General features: G+C 44.3%; 1 protein-coding gene across 5 annotated transcripts; it reads left to right on the forward strand.

Moving 5' to 3' along the window:
• The first annotated feature begins 333 nt into the window (after positions 1–333).
• Positions 334–7685, forward strand: AKAP5 (A-kinase anchoring protein 5). 5 transcript variants are annotated; one of them, XM_030558573.1, is made up of 3 exons: positions 956–1013; positions 1509–1650; positions 3989–7685. In XM_030558573.1, exon 3 carries the CDS (start codon positions 4651–4653, stop codon positions 6112–6114), a length of 1464 nt encoding a protein of 487 aa, XP_030414433.1. In that variant the 5' UTR covers positions 956–1013; positions 1509–1650; positions 3989–4650; the 3' UTR covers positions 6115–7685. The 5 variants fall into 5 exon arrangements, with proteins under 5 accessions (XP_030414435.1, XP_030414431.1, XP_030414433.1 ...); XM_030558575.1 differs by lacking the exons at positions 956–1013; positions 1509–1650 and adding an exon at positions 334–658; XM_030558571.1 differs by lacking the exon at positions 1509–1650 and having other exon boundaries at positions 927–1013.
• Positions 7686–19885: the final 12200 nt, after the last annotated feature.

A 19885-nucleotide genomic window follows, 5' to 3' on the forward strand; every position in this document is an offset into this window, starting at 1 on the left:
GAACCGCCGAGCAAGCGGTTCTCCTTACCTGCTTGCTCGGGGTTCCGGGAACGAGAGAGCAAACCGGGAAAGGAGATCAGCTTGATTACCAGAGGCTTCCTCCTTCCACGGAGGTCAAGAAAAGCGCTGGTAAGTGTTTACATTGGATTACCAGCGCTGATCCTCTACACCCGAGACAAAACGGGAGTACGGCCAGTGCTGCAAACAGGGAGTTGCAGCGCTGGTGATGCCCTGCAGATGTGTACACCTTCAAAGTTGCAGCGCTGTAACTCCCTCACCAGCGCTGCAACTTTCTGATGTAGACAAGCCCTTAGATGGTAGAGAATGAGAAGGCAGCAGAAAGGAGGGGCCCTAGTGGAAGACTGTCCTGGCTAACTCCAAGCCCTGGCTGGGAGACAGTCCTGACACTCACTCCTTAAATGACCTTTGTCCCATCCGGCACCTTTGCAGAGAGCTCAGGGCTCCTGGCCGATACCGCAGGCAGTTACTGGCGAGCTCTCGCTGCGAGCAGCCCTTCCCTTCGGCTCCGCTCCACCGGGACAAGCCCGGGCGCTGCTCGCTCCGCCCTGCCAAGGGTGTGCACGGCGCGGTGCAGCCGAGGGGCAGGTGGAGCAGTCCCCGCAGTCCGTAGCGGGGAGCTGCGGCTCCGGCCGAGCAGGTACCAGGCTGGGCGCCAGGGGAGAGCCGGGCTCCGGCAGGAGCAGGTTGCACGGCAGGTGCCTGCCCGCCAAGGTGCGCGTCTGGGCAGCCGCAGTGGCGCCCCCTTGCTTCTCCCGGCCGGGCCACGGTCCTGCCCGGCGCTTCCCAGCCTGGAGCCCCCCCCGCGTGTGCCCCCGCTGGGGGGGAGGGGGCGTGGTTGGAGCGGGGCGTGTCCCCTGCCCTGGGGCGGGCGTGCCGGGCTCCCTCCTCCCCGCCTAGTGGCTGGGCGGGTCCCTGCGGCGGCACCGGCCTCAGCAGCGGCAGGGAGCGGAGCCGGCTGGCGGCGCCTCTCTCCAGCGGGCAGTGGGCGCCAGGTGAGAGCGGGCGTGGGCTGGGGCGGGTCCGCTGTCCTGCGTGGGGCAGGGAGCTGCCCAGCCCGGCTGCGGGGAGCGAGCCGGCCACGCTGCCATCGGGCGAGGGCAGAACAGGGAGGCGTCCGCCCTTGCCTGGGGCTGGAGCAGGTTTTGCCGGGGGGCTGTAGGGGGCAAAGCGGGACGGCGCTGGCCTCAGCCGTGCCGCTCAGCGGGGAGCAGCGGAGCAGCCTGCCCCTGCGCCGGGAGGGTCCCTCTGTGCTCCGCGCCCGCAGAGCGGTGCCTTCCTCCGCGTGGGGGGCAGCGTCCGGGGAAGGGACTGCCCGGGCCGCCGGGGAGCTGATGGGCACCTACCTTCGCGGGGGGGTTGCAGCCCTCCCTTGGTCTGGGTGCAGGTGGCACTGTCCCTGGAGCAGCAGGCGGGGAGGATGGTGGATGTGCCACTGCGGGAGGGAGAGGGTGCGAGCGCCTCACGGCGCCCATCACTTCCCGGCTCAGCTCCCTGCCAAATCTGAAGGCAACAGGCACAAAGGGAGAAGACTGAAAACGGGACACGCCAGAGACGAATCATTGGAGCTCAACTTCTCTGCTGCTAAGCTGTTCCGTGGAACTGTTCACACGGAAAATCGGAGGGAGAATGGTTTGGGTCTTTTTTCTTCTCCATCTACTTCGTTGTCTCTAGCTTCATTTTTCATTATAGTGGGTGGCAGTGGCACATGAAGGAGACAGGTGACTTGTATTGCGGCAGCCTCTCTTCCTTCCCACATGGGAGCTGATAGATCTCTTTACAGGCAAAAGTTTTCAATCTCTGTCATAGCCTACTTGCAGTATGTAGCTGATTATTACTAATGGATCTCTTGCATTAGTGTGCTGGAATCCAGGCTTTTCAGTAGCAATCCCTCCCTAGAAAGACTTTCCCTGTCTGTGTATGGCAGGGTAACACATCACAGTTGATGCAAGCTTTGGCTGAAAATTTGGTGAGTACTGTAGCATCATAAAGACAAAGGCCAACATTTTCAAACATGGGCCCTAAAGTTAAAAAAATAAATCCATATTTAGGATTCTAAAATAAACGGCATGATTTTCAGAAATGCTGAGTACCACAACACCTATTAATCACAATGGAAGCTGGGAGTGTTCAGCACCTTTGAAAGTCAGCCCACCGGGTTGGTTGTCTGAATAATGATGTAGGAGCTGAGCTTTTAGCACCACTGTTGAAAACGTTGGCCATAGCATCAGTCCTATGTAAGGTGAACCTATTTGCTGGGAAACAGTGTGTTTGCAAACACAATCAGAAATGTTTCCGTTTCCATTGCAAATACTGTAGTTTAGGAAACCTCCAGAGATTTGGAGACATATAAAGAAACCTGCATTAAATCAAAGGTATTTATATTGTGGGTGCCTGTGACTTGGTCTGTTGGCTGGCATGGATACCCTGAGGCTATTTCTGTAACTTAAACATTTCTATTTCCTTTATTTTCTATTTTCAAAATGTTAACTGAGAAAGATTCATCCAGAAAAGGGTTTATCGATTAAAGCTTTAATTCAGCAGGGTACTAAGCACATTGTAATTGTCATTCTGTGCAATTTCAGACACCACTAGCCTGGAGACTGCTAATAATCAGCATCCATTTTTTCTGCCATTCAAGGAATAAATAGCCAGGGGCATGGAGTGTACGAGAGGTGAAAGCACTGAGATGTAATGCATATTGTGTCATTTGATCTGGAATTGCGCAATGATGTGAGCAATGTGATGAAGTGATCCCAGGGCATCCTGCTTTAAAAAAGAAAAAAAGAGAGTGAGACTGGAGAAGACACCTAATCTTCTCTTGGCTGTCTTCTTCAGACAGATTCATTTCCTTGTCTTTCCAGCCAGAAATACAATGATGTTGATGCAGGAGGAGACGAATGATGATTAAGGAATGCTTGTCTGAGTCTCATTTCCAAAATCAGTCTTTGTGTCAGTTACAGATTACATATTCTGGATTGCAGATGGATTTTCCACAACACACATGGTCTCAAGAGTAAGGTTTAGGAAAGCAAAGACTGACAAATAATTGTAGCAAAACATTATTTTTTGCCCATATTCAAATTGATTGCATGGAATAAAATATCCGTGCATTGCTTTGCTTGTATTTTTATGTTATTGCATTGCTATGCCACAGCAAATAATGTTAGATAACTTCTAAATGCAATAATTTACTTTAGTTTTTTAAAACATACATACGATAGTGGTTTTTTTTTAAGTAGGACATAAAAGAAAATATTTATAAAGAATTTCTCAAAGTTATCCAAGAAGAGAGGATCCCAGGTATTCACTGAGAAGTATGTCAGTGTGCTATAATGTGGGTTTACGTCTTTATATTCAGGAATGTTCTGAACGGTTACATACGTTTTATGATTATGTATTCTGTGAGAGTGGGGTGCTATGGAACCCTTGCACACACTGTATATAAACCATACTGTCTGAAGGAAGCATTATCTTTTATAACTCACAAACCCTCCTTTTTATGTTTCATATAACTGCATATTATCATCTTATGCATTAAGAATAAAAACATCTGATATCTCAATTTAGAATTTCCCTTGGGGGAATTATGAATGCGTATGGGTCAGAGGGGGAAAGTGTTTCTCAGGGGAAAAATATTTTCCTAACAAGTGAAATATAAAAATAAAGTTCCCTTTCTGCCCACTTAAAAATTTATATATATGCAAGATTCATGTGGTAGTTCTCATATGTAACTAGCGTGGCACTCTTGAAACCCTGTTTTGCCTTCATATATTGAAACACAGCTCCCATTGATTACAAGGGTGTATCTGAGCGTAGAAATAGTGCTCACACATGTATATCAGGACACAGAGCATGGAATTTTAGAACTGAAATTCACAACATTGAAAAATTACCCAGTTTTTATGAAAACAAATTGTATTTCCATTTTTACCACGTTGTTTTTCATCATTTGTTTGTTTTGTTGCAGGTACATATGAAGCAATTCGAGAAATGAGAACCTATGCCATATTTTTCAACATAAATGGCAAACCTTGCAATATGAATGGAAAGCAAATGAAATGCAAAGAAGGAAAGACAGAAAAACAGCTGACCCTGTCACTGAAGGCAGAATAAGGCCTCTTGGTGTGTCTGACTCTTTTTTTTAATATCACTTCAATCCAATTGCTCAAAGAATGTGAAATAATGAACATATTAGCAAGTAATAGATGTTGATTGGTGCCCATCATAAAATGAAAATGGTCGATTCTTGATCTGATTTAACATCCATTAAGAAGAGTCAAACTGTTGCTGAAATAATATCGTATCAAGTAGTGTTTCAGGTTGGCCATCCCAGAAATGAAACTGAACCTGGTCAATAAGATACAGGATAGTGTGTTCTTAAAATCTGTCCAGTAAATCTTTCTCTCAGGAAAGGTAAGGGAAAAAAAATCACAGTGGAAATATAAATGTAATGTAACAAGTCAATCAGAACATTTCTTCGCATAACACCTCATCTGTTCACAAAAGTAATTTCATGTTTTTGGGTGAAATTTCAAATAACTGCACTCTGAACTTATCTGCAATTAATTTATCTGATGGATTAATAGAAAAGAAAAATATAGTAAGAAATTAGAAGGCAGGACCACAAATATGGAGAAGGCAGCTAAAGAAATTCAAATGGAAAACACAAGACAATCAGAAAATCCTAGTGCAGCAGAACTGTGCCCTTCAACTGAAGAACAGGCAGAAAAACTCACAATGTTTTGTTTTAAGAAAAGAAAGAAGTCATATAAGAAGACATTGGAGATTAAAAGTGTCTGCGAAGAAGACTCTGTAACCTTGAAACATACAAGCCAATCCATCAGTGTAGCCCCTGGAGAAGGGGAAGTTTCCAACCAATCTCAGTCATCAAGGGGAGCCTGGGCAACTATAAAACGTCTAGTGAGACCTAAGAGAAGGTCAAAATCTTCAAGGAAGCAGACACACTCTGATTCTCAAGTGCAACTGGAGATAAATGCCGAGGATTCTGGCTTGCAAAGTTTTCCAAAGAATCGAGTTAGTCCTGGGCTTAAAATTCCTTGTATATGGTTCTCAAGAGGCAAGAAAAAACTCAGCCATTCTGAAATAACAGAAGAATCAGATTACAGTGTTAAAGCAAATGATCTGATGGGCATTTTGAATAAAGCTAACAGTGAACCAGAGGATTTGGCAATAACAGTCAAATCTAGCATGGATCAATCCTTCAGCCAAGCCTCCGAAAAAAGTGACAGGAACTCACTTAATTCCACTGGGAAGAATGTGCTTTTGGTAGAGTCCAGACCAGACACTGATCAACACATACAGTGCATCGTTCAGTCAGAAATAACAAATCCAGAGGCAGTTGCTATAATTCTCCAGGAAAAGCTACCCCAGAAGAGCCTACATGAAACTCCTGAACATACCCCTGTAGCAAACCAGGGAGTTGATCTCAATACCACTCCTAGTGCTAATGTTTCTAAGGACCTGCCAGATAGCGTAGCTGAAGCCACAGAGGTACAAGAAACAAATAACAGTGATGGCACAGGGCTTGACTATAAAGAGTCTGGAAGGAACATAAATGGTAGTGAAGACCGTCAATCCAGAGAGAGAATAATGAGTTTCAATCAGTTGGCATTTAAAGATGATGCAGTAAGCGTGCAGAGCTGTTTAGGTGAACAATGGAAATTAGAAGAAAACAAGGACACTGGTGGAGTGAGCATTGTGATTACAATTACTGAAGCAGATGATGAGCCTGATGAAGAGGAGTCAAACCAGGACTGCAAGCTGTCTTCAACTTCATGTGAACATAAGCAAAAGGAGAATAAAAAAATAAGTGGGAACCTCAATTTCAGTAAATTTTCTAATCGCAAAGAAGGCACAGGAGCAGGCAGTGGCCCCAGGAGGGAGGCTAAAGTCTGTTCTCCTGCTCGGTCACTCGGTGGTTTTGGTGATCAGGAGCACGGAACTTCAGAACAGTATGAATTGCTTCTGATAGAAACTGCTGCTTCACTCGTTAAGGCAGCGATTCAGTCATCTATGGAACAGCTGGTTAATGAAATGGCTTTGGGCCATAGTAAACAGAACAGTGTTCTGTAATGACAAGACTGCCCCAAAATATAGTATGACTCAACAGCAGCAATTTAAAACTGTTTAGCACCAAGATGAAAGGCCCGAAACAGTCTTAACTCCTTAGGTATTTGGGGTCTGTGTGTAGTGTATTTCTGCATGCTGGGTATGCCATTGTGTATCTGTAGAATGGATCCAAGAATAAGGACTCGGTCCTGCAAAGCGTTGGCTGGCTCGTGGCATTGGGCTTTAAAACATTGTGATTGTTGATAGTTGTGGAAAAGGTAAGTTGTTTTAGTGGCTGTATTTCAATTTGTGTTTCTTGCCTTTTGGGGGCTCTATTACATCACAATTTATATTTTAGATTTTCTCCTATTGTTTACATTTTATTTATTATACAGTATCTGTCAAAGGCCCCAGGGGTTACTGAGCACTCTCAACTGTATTGGGCCTGGTCCTGTACTTGTCGTAATCAGTTGGAGTTTTGCCATTGATTTCAATGGCAACAAGATTGGGCCCATTGACTTCAGTGCAGGTTGAGCATGTTCAGAACCGTGCAGGATTGGGTTAATGTCTCAAGATGCGCATACTGTTTTAAAAAATACTACAATCTCAAACTGACATGTCCATGCTGCTATTGGATAAAATGAGGCAGGTATATAGAGGGCAGATTGTCATTTGGCCTATTCCACTGCCCAGAATGTCTTGTGCATCTCAGACCGCATTGAAGTCATCCACTAAGCACAAGTGTATCTGACCCACCACGGCCATGGGGTTGCCAAGAAAATGGTGCCACTTGACTTGCTGAAGGGCCTGCCCTGATCCATTCAAGTCAATGGTAAAACTTTCAGTTACATGAGTACTGCAGGTTTGGGCCTAGTGAGCAAGTTACTGATACAGATGCTCCCCGACTTATGCAAGCATTCCGTTCCGGAGCACCTTGCATAACTTGAATTTTGCGTAAGTCAGAATCGTTATCTCCGACCATTATGCGAAAAAACCCCAAACCCTCCTATTTCTAGCTTACGAAACTTTTTCCACAAACTCAGATTTGCGTACGTCGGGTTTCCATAATTCGAGAAGCGTCTGTATTCTCTTCTCCTGACACCTTCCTTTCTTTTTATAGCGTTGTAGTGCTGAGGCCAACTCATTGCGTTAGCACATTTTTAATATGTAATATATATAGTAATGAGCTGCTAGAGCTCTAGTGGTGCAGTATTTCCCCAGGGTTAAAATAGTTCCTGCAGTTGCAGTAGTCTCCAATTAGTGTGTTTTAACTTGAGTATTTTTTGTTTAATTATTGCTAATGCCTTTGACTGTAGCCAGCATTTTTTTAATAAGTCGTAAGGTTTTTCCTCCTGCTTCACAGCTCTTCCGAACTTCAGCAAACAAATCCATCCCACCTGTGTGTAACTGCATTATGCCACTTAATGTTTCCTTGAAGTTTCATTTGAATACACCGTCATTGCCATTGTATTCTGAACTGTAAAATCATGACTGGTATAGAGAAAGATGAAGAAGTATTGCTTACTCCATCTCCTAACACAAGAACTAGGGGGTCGCCAAATGAAATTAATAGGCAGCAGGTTTAAAACAAATAAAAGGAAGTATTTCTTCACACAGCACACAGTCAACCTGTGGAATTCCTTGCCAGAGGATGTTGTGAAGGCCAAGACCATAACCGGGTTCAGAAAAGACCTAGATAAATTCATGGAGAATAGGTCCCTCAATGGCTATTAGCCAGGATGGGCAGGGATGGTGTCCTTAGCCTCTGTTTGCCAGAAGCTGGGAATGACGACAGGGGATGGATCACTTGATAATTACCTGTTCTGTTCATTCCCTCTGGGGCACCTGGCATTGGCCACTGTCGGAAGACAGGATACTGCGCTAGATGGACCCTTGGTCTGACGCAATAGGACCGTTCTTATGTTCTTAACTGCTGGGTATTGCTGCTTTGAGCTGGAATGGCCCAATCCTGCTCCCATTGAAGTAACCAGAAAAAACTCAGATCTGGCCCTTAAACACCTGCCATAGTTGAATCCTGAAACAAGTTTGTCATTGACAGAAAATATCAAATGCTTTGTGTTGAGAGTTTTTGTGTATATTGTATAATATATACAATAAGTGTGTGTGTATCATTTGCCCGGTTCATTACCAGCTCTTTAAAAAGAAGACTCTTGATTGTAATCTGTAAAGAATGAATATGGGTCATGGGGCTATGATTTATGTGCAGCAGCCAAATAAACGACGATATTCTCCTGAAAACGTTCATTCTTGTGCATATTTCTGAGCTGAGACAGAAATAGCAGCCTCACTTGGCAATTGTGCATTGGCTATTTGCAACTTTGGGAATCTCTCTTCTTCCCCAGGACAGCATATGGATCCTGTGTTAAAATACAAGGACTAGAGTTTTTCTTAGGAACTAGTGCTCAGTCACATTTTAAACATTGGAGGTAGAGAATCTGAGCAGAGTACACACTTATCGACACACGCTGAAAATGAGCAGTGAACACCAGGGCATGCTTCTGTGTGTATGTGGAGAACTCCAGTCTTAACTCTAGAGGTGTGAAAAAGTGTCTAAACTTTCTTTTCTATGAATATATTTGATCAACTGTAGTTTGGATCAGCGTATCACTGATCCAGTATATTTAATACTAATGAATTAGTTCTTTATACTGTTCCCTGCAAACGTGGCATAATTTAAAAATGATTCTTGAGGACTTTATGCAACTTTGGAACTCCTGCAGTGTTCTCAGGCACAATATAGAAATGCAGAAGAAGGCTTGTTTGAGCTAATAGACTTGCACTATATGTCTTGATAGATCATTGCTGGATGGAGGGGAATCATAGAATATCAGGATTGGAAGGGACCTCAGGAGGTCATCTAGTCCAACCCCCTGCTCAAAGCAGGACCAATCCTCAGATTTTTACCTCAGTTCCCTAAATGGCCCCCTCAAGGATTGAATTTGCAACCCCGGGTTTAGCAGGCCAATGCTCAAGCCACTGAGCTATCCCTCCCCCCTGCAGTGCAGTGTAATTCTGGAAGGTCTGTTAGCTGTGGAAGAGAATGTCGTGCTCTGTGAAATGGATAAAAGTTTACTCCTGTAGTGGGACAGCTGGTGTGAGTCAGCATAGCTCCATTGAGATCAATTTCGGGTGGCTTTCATGTTGATGTACACCAGCTGAGGAACTGGCCAGTGTAGATATTTACAAGAAAATGATACAAGACTTGTGATTAGGAAATTAGAGATTGGAGCACAAGTGCATTTTTGTCAACCTTGGGCCTATAGGTGTTCACCACTGATAGATGTTCAGGTTTGTGTTAGCCATCCTTTTGCGCTGTAGCTAGCTTTTCCTTCATTATAACGGGCTACATAACTAACAAACACTTCATTAAAAACGAACACACCTGTTGTTTTCTTGAACTGATTTACTGGGTAGCTATGCAGGAAATAATGATTTTACTTTGAAAGACTAATCTACAACAAAGATCACCTGTCCAGATTTGAATACTTTTAGCTACTCAGGCATCCATACATACAGTGAGTAGAAACAGGTTTTCTAGACATTGCTAGAACTTTTGAGAATATCTAAGCAAATGTGTCCTTTTCACTAAGGCTTAACTTTGATTACTGTGCATCAAAGCAAGGGTCACCCATTTTTAACATGTTAGATATAATTAGTGTGGCTTCATTTTTACTAATAATTTCACTAGGCTGTGTGGGTTTCAAACATACTAGGACAAGTTCAGACCTGGTGTAAGAAGGTGCAACTCCAGTGAAGTCAGTTGAATTACACCCGTTTACAACGACCTGCATTTGGCTCACTGTTCTTACATTTTTCAGACTTTTTTTTAGAGCTAACAGTAGCAAATGAGATTAATTTGTGTAATAGATCAAACCTTAGCACCCTTCTTCCTTTATTTAGCATCTTTCACGTAAGTATTTTACAGTAGGTAATAGTAAATATTTGTAATTTTTCTTTACTTTCATTCATTGCACTTCTATCTTCTTTGTGATGTCCTGTGATAAAACTTTATAAGCATGAATTAATTAAGCCTTAGAGCGTCCTTCTCTTAAGACCAGACAGAAGGGTTATTAGTTAACTACTAAGAGAAAGAATGGTAGCCTCTTGAATAAAGAATGGTAAGTTTGTTTTATAGTTGTGTGGGTGTAACTGGGCTATGAAACCCATAAGCATATTATTGCCTGGTTATGCAAGAGCTGCAGATGTAAGGTAGTGTGGAAGTTTTTTTAAGACTGTTTTCTCACTGGTGGTTAAAGGAAACTAGTATGCTAGTTAACCTCTAATGCTTACAAGTCTGACTTTGAGCACATGTGTTACTCTCTTCTCCAGCCATTTTGCTTCTGATTCAGGAGTCTGTTGGTCTGCTGCCTCTATGGCCTGGTCCACACTACGCAGTTAAATTGATTTAAACAGCGTTAAATCAATTTAACGCTGTACCCGTCCACACTACAACACACTTTAAATCGATTTTAAGGGCTCTTAAAATCGATTTCTGTACTCCTCCCCAACGAGAGGAGTAACGCTAAAATCGATATTACTATATCGATTTAGGGTTAGTGTGGATGGAAATCGAAATTATTGGCCTCATCATTTTACAGTAGCTACCCACAGTGCACCGCTCCAGAAATCGACGCTAGCCTCGGACCATGGACGCACACCACCGAATTAATGTGCCCTAGTGTGGACGCATAAAATCGATTTTATAATATCGGGTTTATAAAACTGGTTTTAGTTATTTCGATTTTATGCTGTAGTGTAGACGTAGCCTGAATTGTGGAAGTGGTTTCTGCCTGCAGTTTGTCTGAATTAATGCCTCCCCCACCCCCAGTCACTCTGCATTCCTTCCTACTTCTCTCCCCTCACATTTCCAGTATGATCCTTGGCAGGGACAGCTCATCTTTCTTGCCCATTGATACTTTGCAATGTCATGTTGAATATTTTATTTTCTCCCAGCTTTTTTTAATATAAGCAGCAAAGAAGGAAGAGTATTTAAATACATTTTTTTAATACAGACTTAAAGAGCTTTTAGAACAATTCACCATCCTAGCACAATTATATTATGGTAATAGTGAGCAGAAAGCAACTGTGTTAGTTTAAATGATCCTTGTGAAAACAGCTGGTAAATGGTTCAACAAGTAGTACACTAAAATGAACGAACTATGTGGGGCCAGGTCCCCAGCTGTTATAAATCCATGTAGCACCACTGAAATCCACAGAGCTAGTTGGACATTGTTGATCATTTTTATGAAAGTGCAAGAGCTGTTTCACAAATGCATACAAGTATATGACTCAAACCATCCTAATCCAGGAGAAAATATATATGTGTGTAGTATTTAAACTAAATGGAAAATGGACCTAATTGATGGATCCAAAACCTCACTTTCCAGCAGTTATGTTTTCCTCAAAATAATCATCAGTTTTTATAAAACTTTGTGTAAGTAACATGGTGTAACTCTTTAACACAAACCTCCAGATTGCACTTTGTCATTACACTTTTGTGCTCACTAGTTCTGATTCAGGGGGTTGTGTGGCTTTATTGGGCAGGACAGATTTAAGACACACAGGCAGGTATGTGGCAAAATGACACACAACTATGCGAGTCTGAAATCTTTTCTAGAGAAAAGATGTGGACAGATTCTCAGTAGAGCGAGGCACTACATTAGTTTTACACCAGCCAGCTATTTGGGCATTCTAGTTTCCCTTTGTTTGTTTCAAGCCCGACCGTGACAGAAGGAATGCATATTTTCATTGAAACAATTCTCTGCTAATGTAATCCTTGGGTTATTATAATTACTTCTGACCACCAGTGTCGGTCAGGGAGGCTGGGGTGTACTGCATCTTGAAATCATCTGTATTCATCTTCAAACTGTGATTCTTATTTAATTTTTGCTGGATTCTCTTGGCTTTTCATAACGATAATTTGAATTTTAAGGGGGAGATGATTGGGACCATTCATAATTATAAATTAATAGCTGCTCTCTGGTTGCATATTACAATAGGAGTGCTGCTTCATGAACAGGGCTGGATTAAGACATAGGAAGTGTTTGCCTGTGCCAAGGGCCCCAGCCCTTGGAGTCAAGTGATTATTTCAGAATCTCAGCTTTCATTTTAATAAAAGTAAGTAGCCGATGCAGTGATGTCTGCAGAGTGCCTGAGGCAATAGCGCTGACAAGTGTGAGCTGCCACAGGCAACTCGAAGACCCATTGCTCTGGGGGACCTGCGGACACCACCCCAGTAAAGAACTGTGTGGCAGGAGCAGTGTGCGGTAGGCCTGGCCCACTCACCTCAGCAGCCTCAGCTTGATGCCCCCCTTGTCTCAGGGGCTGAGAGGGAAAGAGAACTGGTGGTCCTTGCTGGTCCCACACAGGGTGGGGGAAGGGCTTGCTGTCACTCCTGGGGAAGAGAAGGAAGCCCCAGGCTTCTGCTCTGCCCCTAATGCCCCAAGAAAGGAGTCAGATGTGGGGCAGGGCTGTGTCTAGGGCACTTATAGTTTCCATGCAGCTTGTGAAAGCAAAGGTGGGCAGTTCTGAGAGTCACACTCCAGTTCTGAATCCTAGAGTTTAGCTGCAGCCATATCTCGTTGCCCTGGCTGGGCACCAGTATCCAGGCACCTATCTGGTCTAGCTAGCATGATGTTCTTAGGAGCCTCTATGGATGCTGCTGGAGAAGTCAACAGCAGGGCAATACTGCTGGTGAACAAGCCATCGCTCCTGGAAAATCAATGAGCAAATAAGCTCTAAGGTGTGTACAGCACAACTTATACAAAGCCGTGGGAGAACTTGACCTAGGCTTGAAAAGCATGGGAACAAACAGGTAAGCCAGTCAATGATAGCCCATGAAAGTTTATGCCCCACTCTCTGGGCTGCGGAGGAGGCCTGTATTTCTGCTTGGGAGTCACAGCTGTGACCCTTCTCCTGGAGTTGAGCACCTAAGCCATATCCTTCCTTTCTCGCAAAGAATGGAGGAAGAGGTAATACAGTTAGCATCCCCCTCCTATGCAAGACCTGATTTCAAATTTGTATATTCCACTTTGTAGGAAATATTAATTGGAGCAGGAACTGGGACCTGACCCTTTCATCAGCAGAGAGTGAGAGAAACCCACCCGAGAATACCCTACAGTACAGTGATTAGGGCACTTCCCCAGGAGGGGGTGATACCTCTCTTCAGGTCCCTGCTCTACATCAGGTAGAGAAAGACTTTGAATCTGGTTCTCCCACATCCTAGGGGAGTGCTATATGTGTAAGATGGCCCTACCACCACCTCTTCTAGGCACACACTGTGAATACCCATTGGACTGGGTCCTGCAGTCGAGCAAGGCAGAGGGGTTGAAGTTCCTGCTGGAGCTTATGTGTGAGTGAGGTGCCCAGCTTCTCAGGACCATCAGGATGGGAGCAGTTTTGTAAGTGCATATCAGCAGAAATGGAGTCACCTAGAGGACTTTACGGATGGAAACTGAGGTGCCTAAGGAGTTTAGGCACCTACAGGGTTGGGCAGCAGCTGAGCACAGCTTTGAGAATCTAAATTTGGGGTTAGGGGCTTAAATCCCACTGTGGAAGTAACCCTGGTGCTGACTTCTATCGGCTGATACATTGGAAGTTGTGTGCACGTTGGCTAAGGGCAACAGTGGATCTCAGAATGTTAACCTTGAAATCTGACAATTTACATGTCAAAATTTGAACACGCTGCTGAGGGGTGTGCAGAAAGCTCTAGAGGAGGTGCGTGTCTGTCACTGTGCTCAGCAATAATAGATCTATAGCAGGAGATATTGCTGAGTGGCAGGTGTGGGGGGGTGAGGAGAGGGAGAAGTGAAATGTTCAACCCCCCCACACCGTTTCAGATCATCTCCATTCCTGCCCACAAGGGAGAGGGAAGGATGCATCATCTCCCTGTTGCTACAAAAACTCAGCCCCCTGCTTTTTTTCTTAGTGCCTGCAGCCCCCATTTTTCCCTTGACAGCTTCTCTAAAGCAGCTGTGCCTCATTGCCATCATGCATTGAAATCTGAACAGGTTGGCGGCAGGAGAAATGATGAGGAAACAGTCTGAAATTAAAATTTCACTGAATTAACTATCCAAATCAATAGCCCAAGAAACGCTGCATTGATTGTACTCTTCAGGGCACACTGAATGCAATGCAAGCTCTCTTCTTGGATCAATCTGAAGCTGCCGCAGAACTCTCAGTGAGTCGGGGTGTCTGCCATAACAGGCTGCCAGAATCAGGGCAGAGAGGCAGGCATGCCAATGTGTGCTGCTGAATTTCAGCTCGATGTGCCAGTGAGGGCAAGGCGGCCTTTATCACAGGCACACACGGAAAATTAATAATCTGACCACTGCTGGGAAAAAAAACAAAAACAAACCTGTTAATAAATATAAGGTTGAATGGGTGTTTCCTTGTAAAATATTTTACAGTCTGGTTTGCTGTTCCCCCTTTGCTCTGGGGCCTGGGGGAGGGAGGGGCAAGGAGGGGGGATAATCTGCCCCAGCTCTATGCCTAGCACAGCTTGCTTCCTGGAGCGTGTTGATATAACTGCACTGGCCAGTGGCCACCATAGTGTCTGTGGTTGTGCAGGGGGAGGCTGGAACAGGGGCTTCACACACAATGCAGGTGTCAAGGATAGGGGAGTTTGGGGGCAGGACATACAACCCCCCCCCTGCATGGACCATAACCTGTTCCTAGTGCAGCAACTGTTGTTTCAAATTCCTTTCAACCGCTGTTCAAGTAATTGATCAACATGTGTCTAGAGAAGGATTTGCCCATAAAGCTCAGTAACTGCCATTCTGTGGGGCAGGCGTGATGCCTGGCTCTCTTCAGTTTCTAAAGCCTCTTTTGTGTGTTCAGCATAAAATGAAAAAACTAGGCCCCTCACTCATCCCCTTTAGAGCCATTCGGCTTGTTACAATGTGCACCGGAAATAGCAATTTCACAATTAGGAGAGGCTTTCTGTGTCTTTGAACCTGGGCCATTGGCTGGTTATCTGATCAGTGGCAACACGGCAGAGCCTTATAAATGATGTAATTACATTTCAGTGCTTTAAGCTCTGGCTTGTCGTTCATAAACGGCTAACTATTAAGAAGGTCAGACCATAGTCTAGCTTCATTACATTTGTCACCAAGTTTTTATTGCACTATGTGTTTTTCCTGGTGCCTGCCTTTGACAGGAACACCAGTCAGTAACAGGCCCTTCTGGCACGGCCAGGTGCAGAGCAGGAATGGTGTTCTTTTGACTGAAAAATCAAATTGGGAGTTGTGTGACTGACATTGGCGCTTTCAGCTTCTCTGTAAAAGGAAATAGGTGTTTCATGTCTGAATGGCAAGGTTTATTGCTGTCTGAAGATTCAGCACAGGGGAAAGGCTGTAATTGGTGGTTGCTCACTTAAAGACTTTTTTTAATTGTCGATACACACACTGCTGGAAGAATGGCTAGGTAGGTTTTGCAAGTCTGTATCCACAGTGATGTTAGATAATTGCACTCAGCCACCACATCACAGCATTTCTGTCCATTTCAAGATTTTTTTTTTTTAATGGTTCGCTAGTTCAATTTTATGGGTCAGTAATTTCAGGTCACTCCATGTCGGTAAAACCAATATTGTCCCTTCTGAAAGCGCATGTTTCATGCAAATTTTATTTAACATCTTTCAGTATGTGTGCTGCGTCTTTGAAGTGGAAAGGCCCAGTTTTGGGAAAACAGCACTTGCTTACTCCATCCCCATTCCCAATCTAGAAGCAATCTTAGGAAGCTATCTGTGTTTATAGCCTTGACCTAGCTAGATGCCAAGATAATGCAAGTGCATTTGAAATCTGCAACAGGCTTGTTTGACCGTGTTCAAGCTGGAAAAGCAGGATGACAACTGGACTCAGATCTCTTCACTGCTGAGGGATGATAATAGTGAAAGCCAAGTCAGAGATCCCAGCTAAGCAGAGCATGAACACTTAATTTAGCTTAGGCAAGGGAGAAACTTGTCAAGTTGTGCATCACTACCACCTTCTGGCCAACCAAGTCCTAACACAGGCAAAGTTGCCAAAGCAGTACATTTACCCTTGTCCGGGTCAATGCCACCTTGAAGCTGGGGGATAAGTTTAAGATGGGGCAAAATGTGAGGCTTAGAGGGAGGACGTGGGGATTGCTACAAGCTCAGTACCTAAGAAGGAACTCAGCATGAGTGTTGGGCCACTCCAGAAGATAGGAGGCAATTAATTTGCTTTAATTAGGCCACAACTGTAGTCACCTAAAATATCTGACAGTACCCAGCAATAAATTGTACAGTGCACCTCATCCTCATTCCTTAAGCAGTGCCACATAATCCCCAACCTTGTCCCAGCCAGTCCCTTGATGGGCCCCTATCACCCTCCCCTCATATAAAGGGATATAAAAGGAATATATTTTCCCTCACCACCAGCTTGGGCAGGGAGGGGGAGGGGTTGGTTGGGGTTTTTTTGGCCTTCCCCACCACAGGTCTGGGACCCAATGGACTGGGACAGGCCTTTAGGTTATAACTTATAATGTTGCGAATTAGTACTTAAAACTGGTGGTGGATGTCCAGTGCAGTCACCTCCCCCATACCAGACATTGGTGCCTCAAACACCCCTTCCTCAGCTCCCTTAAGGAATGCTGGCTTTCAAATCTTCTTCCAAGCGATTTTTATCCGTTATCTGGATCTCTGCCATAACAAGTACCTGCACTGGCCAGTCACCACTAGTTTTAACATACTAAGTTGCAAAATTATAACCTCAATCACTGTCCTAGCTCAGAAAACTGAAAAGGTTACATACCGGTATTTCAAAGAAGGTTTCACTGAAAAGGGTTATATTTTTCTTTAAAACTTTTCACTTATTTTATGATAAAGGTTTTCAGTGTCCTCAGTTCATATTACAGACCATTTTTTCAGCTCTCTGAATTGATCTGTTTTTGTGTGGATCAAATAACTTCAGATACTTTTAGGAGTAATTAATGGTACCCAGTTACTCTACTTATTGTGTCAAGTGATTTTATTTCTATCAATAAAATATGTGAAATGCATTGCTTTCAGTCCAACTGTAGAGGATACATAGGTTGTTGGGTTTTTTTTAAAGAATAGGCTGCACATAAATTCAAACATACATTCCTCTGAACATTTTATAATACAATAATAAAAAGTATACTGATACATAGCCATGAGTGGGAATGGGAATAGCGTAGCTGAAATTGACCTATCTTATTTCCACTTACCTCCCGTCCTCATGGCGCGAGATCAACGGCTGTGGCTCCCCCATCAACTCCGCTACCGCCGCTCGCACTGGTGGAGTTCCGGAGTTGATGGGAGTGCGTTTGGGTATCGATATATTGTGTCTCGATGAGACGCGATATCGATCCCCACTAGATTGATCGCTACCCCAGCGGGTAGTCTGGACGTACCCTTGGAAATGTCGCTTTTTTCCAAGATTTGCATTTATCCTGCAATTTTTTTATAATTAAGATGTTTTTAGCCGTAGCTCCAGTTAACCGTATTTACATTTGATAGTACTTCTGTCTCGCTAGCTTTTTCAGCTGCATTCATCCAGGGTGGACTGATTTCTATCGATGCAATTTAAATCACGCCTTTTAATCATGATAGATATCAGGAAGCATTGAAATTAGTGGTTTTGTACTTTTCAGTTATTTTGGTAAAGAAAGATTCTGATTGCTTGGTAAACAAAACATGTTGATTAGCAAGTAAATATAGACTTCACACTAAAAATGGTGCTTTACTGCCTCCAGAGTTTGCTGAAGTGCTAAACCAGCTTTTGACAACAGTAGCTTGTTTTGCAGGTGCAGAGAGAATATTTTCTTCATATCAGTTTATTCAGCTAATTCAGTTCAGTCACTATTACAGAGGTCCCTGATCTATGGGATGCACCCCTCTGGGGGGGCACGAAGGAATGTTAGAGGGAAGCACAACTGGGGCCCGGGCCAGCCCCCACAGAGGGCAGGGAGGGAGCAACACCTGGCTGCTGACCCCGTGACCAGGGTCCTGGCTGCTGGCCATGGCTGCCGGCCCCACACCTGGGGATCAAGCTGCCAGCACCATACCAGGGTCCCAGCTGCTAGCCCCCCACTGGGGGCTCTACTCCCAGCTGCAGCTGCTGGCACCACATCCGGGGCCCCAGCTGCTGGCCTTGGCTTCTGGCCAAGGCTCTGCTCCAGCCCCTGCCTTCAGCTATGGCCCCAGCCTTGGCCCCCTTACTTGTGTGTGTGTCTCCCCCCTCCTGAAGCCATGGCCCCACTCCTGGGTGGGGGGGAGAGAGACAGAGGTAATGGGGAGCACAAGATAAAAAGTTTGGGAACCAGTGCACTACTATTAGTTGAATAAACTGAAATGAAGAAAATATTTTTTCTGTACTTGCAAAAGAGGCTACTGCTGTCAAATGCTGGTTTAGCATTTCAGCAAACTCAGGACCCAGATGCTTGGCCAGTGACTTTTGCCAGTTCAGTGGTTTGACTTTCTTTACAATCTGACAGCAAATATGTACTGCTTAATATTTTTTATTTAATTTAAACAATTTTAATAATTATACATTTACAAGTTAATACAGATTGTCCGAAACTCAAATTGTAAATAGATTTTAAAAAAACCCATGAATTTAATTAAAAAATCCAATTAAGATTTTTAAAAATCCATTTTAAAAATTATTTTTTAAATCATTAATTTTTACACATACTGAATGACTCATGGTGGTATATAAAAGACTTTCTATAGAAATACTCAAGGGAAACCCTTTTGTAAAGTATATAACATTTCAAAGAAGTTAAATGTATTCAAGCCACAGATGACTGTACCAGGAAGGTTAACTGGAGAACACACCAGTAAGCCCTTCAGAAAATAAGGAACGATTACCTATCTTTTGTAACTGTTGTTTTTCGAGATGTGTTGCTCATATCCATTCTACTGTACAGCGTGTGCCCACATGCATGGTCATCGGAGACTCTTAGTGGTACTCGTAGGGCCACTTGTGGCACCCTCTGGAGTGCCGCGTTCATGCCATGGTATATCAAACGCCACCAGCCCTATGCTCTCTCAGTTCCATCTTGCCTACAACTCTGACAGGGGCAGGTAATGGAATGGCCATGAGCAACACATCTTGAAGAACAAGAGTTACAAAAAGGTGGGTAACCGTTTTTCTTCTTCGAGTGCTTGCTCATGTCGATTCCATTCTAGGTGACTCACAAGCAGTGCCCTTGGAGGTGGGCTCAGAGTTCAGAGTCTTGCAGATAGGAGCACAGCTCTGCTGAAACCCGTGTCATTTTGGGCTTGCTGGATCAGCGCATAGTGTGAAGTGAATATGTAGACGGACAACCAGGTTGCAGCTCGACAATTTCTTGGATCAGCACTTGAGTGAGGAAGGATGCCAGGGATGCCTGCACCCTAGTTGAATGAGCCGTCACGATTGCTGGCGGGGGCACCTTCGCCAGCCCATAACAGTAGCGGATGCAGGCAGTGATCCACAATGATATTCTCTGGGTAGACACTGGGCAACCCTTCAGTCCATCTGTGACAACAACAAACAACTGCACTGACTTACGGAACGGCTTCGTTCTATCTGTGTAGAAGGCCAATACCTGCTTGACATCCAGGGTATGCAGCCTGCATTCCTCATCTGATAGCAAAGTCTTAGGGCAAAGGACTGGTAAATATATGTCTCAACCAGTATGGAACTGGGAGACGACCTTCGGCAGAAAGGCCGGGTGTGGATGCAGCTGGACTTTGTCCTTATAGAAGATTGTATAAGGCAGTTCTGATGTGAACACCCTGAACACCTTC

This window comes from Gopherus evgoodei, chromosome 4 (genome assembly GCF_007399415.2).
Source record: "Gopherus evgoodei ecotype Sinaloan lineage chromosome 4, rGopEvg1_v1.p, whole genome shotgun sequence".
Lineage (NCBI taxonomy): Eukaryota > Metazoa > Chordata > Testudines > Testudinidae > Gopherus > Gopherus evgoodei.